The 6,000-nt window shown below is 37.0% G+C and overlaps 1 protein-coding gene across 2 annotated transcripts in view; it reads right to left on the minus strand.

Moving 5' to 3' along the window:
- Positions 1-6,000, minus strand: part of PRMT3 (protein arginine methyltransferase 3) — a 158,814-nt gene that overhangs the window by 93,459 nt on the left and 59,355 nt on the right. Inside the window, exon 2 of one of the 2 annotated variants that reach the window (XM_080592416.1) lies at positions 2,656-2,790. The exons of the other annotated variant lie outside the window; for it this stretch is intronic. Within the exon in view, the coding sequence (XP_080448542.1) occupies positions 2,656-2,693 (38 nt within the window). The 5' untranslated portion in view covers positions 2,694-2,790. The remainder of the gene's footprint in view (positions 1-2,655; positions 2,791-6,000) is intronic. 2 annotated transcript variants of the gene reach the window in all.

Raw genomic sequence — 6,000 nt, forward strand, 5'->3', positions numbered from 1 at the left:
CTGCAGTAGTCAAAGGCAAAATTTCTGTGGGGCCTGAATTTCACCCAAGCTGCTGAGTCCTGCAGCAACCAGAGAAATCAGGGACTGCTGCCCAAGGAAGAAAGGATCCACATTTACTACAGGACTGCTGGGAAAGGACTGAGAATTCCTCATACTAAAAGGTTTTCTGCTAGGAGCCTGATCCTCTCAAATAAGCAAGTAACTGACTTTTCAGTTCAACTGATACAAAGAGTACAGTTTAGATTATTATTATTATTATTTTAGCTTCTTCATTAATATATATATATTCAGAGATAAAATGAAATGTTTCAGAATATTATTTATTTATTCATTTATTTTAAGAAGTGGGGTGGGGGGTGGAGGGGCAGATGACAAAAGGGAAAGGCTGTGTTGAAAGAAATGCTGATATATGTCTACAGCCCCTTCAGTAGCCTGGTGGTTAGGTCACTCAGAAGACTAAGTTTAAATTCTTCCTTTCCTTGAAAGGTCCTGAAGGCCTTCTAAAGAAAGCACTAAAACTACCAAGCAATATGATGACATGGAGAGTCTGTGATTGCCAATTGCTCATATTAATGCAATTCTATTATGCATTAAAAAATCAATGGTCCTTTGAAGCTGGCATCCAGAATATCTATTCTCTGAGACCAGTGTCTTAATCATGGGGTTCATCAATTCTTATTTTACATTTCCTATCTCACTGAATATTCATTTAATACACAATGAAACACCACCTACAAGAAAGAAGGGAAGCTCACCTCCTCTCCCCTGCCCTCTCCATTGTTTTACACCATGGTGCTTAGGGCAGTCACTATGTAGAAGGGAGACAAGGATTTGCTTTTCCCATATCAAGGAGAACACTGAAAAATCTGGACTAATAAAAAGAAAAAAAAAAAGTATCTCCAAAAACCTGAATAAGTATCCTGTCACACAATGATGGATCAAAAGGGATCACCATAGCTTATTTTCAGTGAAAACAGTTTCTCAAGTGCAGCAAGCATTTCAAACAGTTTCTTGACAACCAAGACTATTTTGCAGCAAAACTGGTCAACAGTAATACAACACAAAATAAATTCTCCGGACCTAAAAATGGCAACTAAGGAAATGAGGATAAGTATCACCAAAAATGAAACACTCAGAGAGTTTTATCCCCCCCCCCCCCCCCCCCCCCCAAAAAAAAAAATCTTCTAAAACATTTTCACAGCAGGAAAAAGAGAAATATTTTAGTACTGTACAGAGGCGGAGAAAGAGGATATTTACTTATTTAGATCTCTCAATATTATCTCAAACACTGTGGTAATATGTCTTGAGATAACATGTCCTACATCTCTGCTCATTTCAAAGATATTGATTGCATACCTACTTCAGAAAAACTCTGTCACAAATATGGCAGTATCTGTAAATCACTGCACTGCCTTCCCATTGTAAAAATCAGGAAAACCTTTAAAAAACACTTTAAACATTAGGAAATGATTCTGCATCGTTCATTATGAATATTGTATTTGATATCTCTACTACCACATTAAAAAAAAAGTCTTGTTACTACTAACTTCTTAAATTGACTAGCTTTTCTTCAATATGTATATGAATTTTCAGTACAAACTGTGTACAACACTCAAAAGATGGTTGTAAAAACAGCTGTGGAGTCCACAATCACTGTATTTTACCTGTTCTTGCATGCTAGTTTATGTCTCTAGCATCTCTTCGCCTACAGACTTACATGAAGAACTACTGAATCAGTTAAGAATTAATCCTTATATTATGCTAAGGAGAGAGAAGAAAATGGTTAGATAGAAAAAATGGGAAACTAGACAGTAGATGACACAGTGCTCCAAGTGACCTGCAACCTGAACTAGATCACAAATGATTTAATGAGATCTGAAACGAACCTCTTGGTCTTTCCAATCCTTGACGGGCGTCTGTCTACATCACAAAAGCCACAATACCTTTTGGCACAATTTTTCAGAATTGACATTTTCAGAGAGGCTTATTGCTGGTAAGGCATAGATGTTATAGGTCAGAATAAACTGTACTGGCAGATTTGCTGTAGACAAGGTTAAATGGCAACAGGCAAAGCTGTCTAGAATCAGCAGTGTTTCCTTTCCAAGAAAAATTGAATTAAACTAGTGAAATATCCCAGCAGACGGATGAAGGAAACATGATTTTCCAAGACAGTCAGCTATAGGCACCCGTTTATTCAGAGGCAGTAAGTTTCCTGCACTAGCATATGCAGCCCTCAAAATATTTTGTGGATCTTGCTGCTTCTGTGAAACTGTTGTCACTTCGTGCATACATCAGACTTGATTTAACTTGCTTGAAAGTCATGTATTGATACCCTCGATATATATAATGCCTTCATTTTACTTTCCAAGTGACTGAACAAAACTAAAAGGAGAGGGAAAAAAATCATAACTTCCACTTACCCTAATGCAAACGTAATATTTGTGTAATTGTGTATAATCGTTTAAAGTATAATTTAATACATCCCTTTAACAACCCACAAATTATCACTTGACAACTAGAAATAATAGGTCTTTTTGTTAAAAACAGAAAGCATGTGAAGACTAAAGGTTAAACAGGTCTTTTCATCATGATAAATCACTGGTTAATGAGCCTGGTATTGTTGGGTATTATACTTGCTCACTTTAATGCCATTACCTTCTGGTTGTAAAGCTGACACTACTAATGATCTTCATTCTTTGAACTTTTCCACAATATTGACTGGTTGCATAGAGCAGATGTTACTTGGATTTGACTGCAAAAGTGGCAATTCTTCTGAAGCCTGACGTGGCCCTGAAAAGAACGATACATAACATATTTTGATATCTTTAAGTCAAAAGAGATTCTTCTCCAAGCTATTGCTCTGCAGTTTCTCTGTACAACGCAAACATCAGTCTTAGATAGGATAAATACTCTTCATCTGTTTTCATTTTTAAGAAAGGAAGTTGTAATAATGTAGGGAACCAACACAAGGAAATTCTCATCTAGGCTGTTCTGTTGGACCAGTAACGGCTTCTACATCACTGCAAGCACAAGCAAAAAACTTCTCAGTCCTGTATTTATTTCACAGCTTTCCTTGGTCTTGACTGCAGGACACTGAGATAGACAGGAGCGTATTAGCGTGCCAAGTGCCGACAAAGCAGGATGCAGAAGGCCCATGTGCATGTATTTTTATACATCCACATCCACCCCTTTTTATTCCAGGGTGAAGGAGGCCAAGCAGAGCCCAGTTCTTCTCCTGTAGGTGGTTAGAAGCAGCAAGCAGTTACTCGACACCTCTTTAACATATGAGGGCTGTCTTATTTGTGTGATGGACTAGGTTCAAAAAACTCAAACTGCCTTGGGAGCAAGACAGAAGACATTGGCAGAAAGCAGGGATGGCTGCGTTTAGTTTAAACCTGATGCAATGTGGAAGCTCTGTGTTCTTTTCACTTTCTGACCTTGCCCTTTTCTTGCACCTCTTCTTGCTCTGCTCCTTGTACACTTTATATTTAGAAAATGTGGACCACAAGGCAAAATTCAAACACTAGGAAGACTGGTAATTTTGTGTCAATTTGCTTCTTAAAGTTCCTGGCCAGAAAGATTTTGGTGCAATATAGAACAGAAATGGGGACAACTGAACTCACCACCCCAGAAAGTCAAAGCTCAAACTGTTACACCCTTCACGCACACAGTCTTTGTATAGCTTTATGCAACAGCAAGCACAAAAGGGTTCGTTTTTCACTTCTTTCAGTGAGATTTAGGAGAGTAGGAAGAATGAGGATGTGATAGGTTTCATAAATATCATTCTGATTATTGAGTTAGGTTTCACGTGAGGCAAATGAAAAATAGGAGCAATTTCTCTAAAGAAAGAAACTAGACGTTTAAAACATCCCCAGTAAGAAATCCAAGATGTAAATCCAAGATCCAAAAGGCATGGTACTCACTGGTACATAAAAAATTCTTAATTTCCTAAGGGATTCATGAAAGTTTAAACCTGAAGGTTTAATCCTTAATGTGCTTGGGCAGGTTACAAAAAGTTTCAGTAACATTAATTTCACAATATAAAAAAGTAAACTTGAACATATTTCCTGCCTCTTACCTCTGATTCCATTTACCTCATTTGGATTGCAAGAAACATTTTTCACATAATACGTCCATCACATCAGCACCCAGGGCTATCTAAGCTGCAAAGAGGGTCCCTCACTGAAAGAATTCAGAGTCACTCGCATATGGAATAAAAACCTGAGCCCGAACAAGTCAGCTGAAGCCTCAATAAAAGAAACATTTCACTTGAGAAATAATTAGGTAGACATGATTAATATATTTAATGGACAAAAAAGGAGAATATGGTCTTTAATAACCCCACAGACTGCAACCTAAGTATTTCTCATCTGAGAGGTGTTACCTCCAATAGTATAATATACTTGTGCCTGGTATGAGGCCTGTCCTAGTGTCAGAATAAAACTGCCACTTGTTTCAGCTTGCAGCTAGGGGGAGAAAAAATTAAAACACTTCCAAAGTTGATGTTTTATATTTATATATACAGGTAGATATACACACACGTATATATAAATATCTAAATGTCTTTGAACAATCATAACTACGGTCTTGTAAAACCCAGCTTGGCTTACACTCTAAATATAAATATTTTCATACTCAGAATTTATCAACATATATGGGATACAAACTTTGACTTAAAGTATAGTTACTTGCTAACACAATTTTTTTTCTACATTGGTGTTTACAAAGTGTCTTTTTCGTAATGTGCAAATTGGCCAAAGTAGTTTGAAAGGCATGTTTTTGATAAAATAGACTTTTTAGAAATCATTTTTACTGTGGAGAGTATCAAAAGCGTATAGTGGTTTGTTTTGTTTTTCCTTTGGCTTGTCAGTTTAAGTATTTTGCATTTTACTGATAAAATAATAAAGAATAGTTACGACTACCTTGGGAAAAAAAGACCTTTTAATATTGTGGACTACGTATGAATGCTGCATATATTTTAAGACTGCTCTCCAACCAGTTGCAGTATATTTTGTGATGCTGGTATTGCAAGTTGCTTTCTCCCTCTCTGTCGCCTTCTAAGGCAGCCCTTATTTTTGTCATAAAAAAAAGCTTTCATTTTGAAAAGCTATTTCAGATATTTTTAATGGATGAGATGCAAGACTAGTGGCTGAACATCTGCACTCATTTGGACACTGAGATATAGTTTATTACCATGTAATCAGAGCACTTTTGCAGTATTTGGGCTACTAAAAATCACGAGTAGCGGTAAATACTTCAGCACAAGCTAATGCAAATTATCCAAGAAAGGCTTTGTTAGACAAACAGTATTTACCACAGAGACAGACCCATTGTATTAGTTTCACAGAGACAGTGAATAACTTCTTTAATCAAAGGTACTGCCTCATTCCATGTTTGTACATCTACATCCAAAGTAACTCCACAGTTCAATTTGTGTGTCTGAATGGTGAAAAGCAGAACTGTGCAGCCAGCGATTTCACCGAAGCTGTATATTTTCCCCTTGGGGTCTGCTCTCTCAGCGAAAATCCTCTTTCTCAGAATCCTCATTTTAAGATCCTCATCAGATCTTTGATTTAAACAGCCGTATTTGACTTCATTCTCATTCCAATCCAATGCATCGAGCCCACAGTTCCCGCTTAACTTGCCTCCCAGTCAAAATTAGACTCCCAATTAGAGTAGTATACTTATATAAAACTGTAACAAGCAACACCTCAACTTACCTATCTCATTTCACTATTACTTTAAGCAGCAGAAGTTTCATTGCAAGGAAAAATTCTATATAAAAATCTTTTTTTCCCCCCCTAAATGGCAATACAACTTTCAGTATGAACATAGCACGATGATGTACAGTATTCATTTAACATATTTTCACATGGATTATCCAGGAGTTATGTAGAGAAGTCTGGAAAAGCTCTGGTATGGCAGCAGAATTGTCTGAAAATGCAGACAGGCAATCCAACAGAAAGTTTTCCCCAGAATACATCCCTACACACACACATT

Source organism: Anser brachyrhynchus, assembly GCF_964034855.1.
Source record: "Anser brachyrhynchus genome assembly, chromosome: 5".
Classification (NCBI taxonomy): Eukaryota; Metazoa; Chordata; class Aves; order Anseriformes; family Anatidae; genus Anser; species Anser brachyrhynchus.